The sequence below is a fragment of the Gekko japonicus genome, unplaced genomic scaffold (assembly GCF_001447785.1).
Source record: "Gekko japonicus isolate JY-2015 unplaced genomic scaffold, Gekko_japonicus_V1.1 scaffold931, whole genome shotgun sequence".
In the NCBI taxonomy this organism is placed as follows: domain Eukaryota; kingdom Metazoa; phylum Chordata; class Lepidosauria; order Squamata; family Gekkonidae; genus Gekko; species Gekko japonicus.
The window spans coordinates 473,728-474,840 of record NW_015167566.1 but is presented as its reverse complement, the minus strand read 5'-3'; the positions used below and the strand labels follow the sequence as shown (position 1 = coordinate 474,840).

General features: G+C 65.4%; 1 protein-coding gene across 1 annotated transcript in view; it reads right to left on the bottom strand.

Moving 5' to 3' along the window:
* The window catches only part of ATP8A2 (ATPase, aminophospholipid transporter, class I, type 8A, member 2), a 224,812-nt gene extending 223,944 nt beyond the window's left edge, over window positions 1–868 (bottom strand). The window contains exon 1 of the mRNA XM_015413822.1: window positions 790–868. Within this exon, the coding sequence (XP_015269308.1) occupies window positions 790–868 (79 nt within the window). The remainder of the gene's footprint in view (window positions 1–789) is intronic.
* Window positions 869–1,113: the final 245 nt, after the last annotated feature.

Sequence of the window (1,113 nt, the reverse complement as noted above, 5' to 3'; positions counted from 1 at the left end):
AAGTGAACTTGGTCGCTGAAGGTAACGGGGGGCTTGAATCCCGGAGGCGAGAGAGGAGGTGGCAGCGAAAGCCGGTAATGTAGCTGCCGCCCAGTCCTTTGCATCAGGCGCCGGTATTCCCAAATTTAGTGTGGGCGGGGAAGAGCCGCGACACAGACAGAACGTCATCACGCGCATGCAGAGGAGTGCAACCGAACTGCGCGTCTAGATGCTGTTAAGAGGGCGTTTGGGACCGGGGGTACTAGTTATACCTTCAAATCTCTGCATTTTAGCAGGGGATGTTAAAAACCCACGGGCGGCTCAGCGACAAAATCTCCCAGCAGCTAATTGCAGTGGGCAGCCGAGCAGCAATCCCAGCCCCGCATCTCTCTCTTTCTGCTTCCCCACCCCCTTTCTCTGGAGAGCAATAAAAGCGAAACTGGAAACCGATCAATCCGGAGAGATTTGTAACTTACGCCACATCCTTCCTCGGTCCCTTTCCGCACGCTGGCAAAGAGGGCAGCTCGTGTTCTGCCCCCCCCCCCCTTTCATAATGAGCTCACCGGCTCCGGGGGGAGGGGGGGTAACGTGTGTGTGCCCTCGCCCTTAAACTCGAGCCCGCCTCCCTCCCAGCCCCGCTCTCCGGAGAGGCAATGTGCGCAGACTGCCCAGGCCAAGCCCGCGCGCGGGGGCTGCGCAGCTCGGGGGCGGGCGGCGCTGCTGCGGGGCGAAGGGGCCGTCGGGGATCGTCCGCTCAGAGAGGGGGGAGAGTTCCTGCCGGCCCCCCCTCCTCCTCCCCGCCAGCCTTACCCGCCGCCGAGTGGATCTTGGACTTCCTCCTCTGCAGGGACATCTTCAGCGCCTGGTCGAGGCCGCCGGCGTTCGGCATGCTGCGCGCTCAGGACCAAGGCGGCGGCGACGCCGACGGCCAGCACAGTCCCATAGGCCGGCTAGGGCGGCAGGAGCCGCGCCATCCCCTCGCCGGCTCCCCCCGCCCGCACGCACGGCGTGGCGACTGCGGCTGGCGCCGGGGCCTCCTTTGCGGCAGGAGCGGCTGCGCTCCCCCTTGGCCTCGGCGCCTGCCTGGGGGGGGGTGCTTAGGCACAGCACGGATTTTCCTCGCTGTCTGGGCCA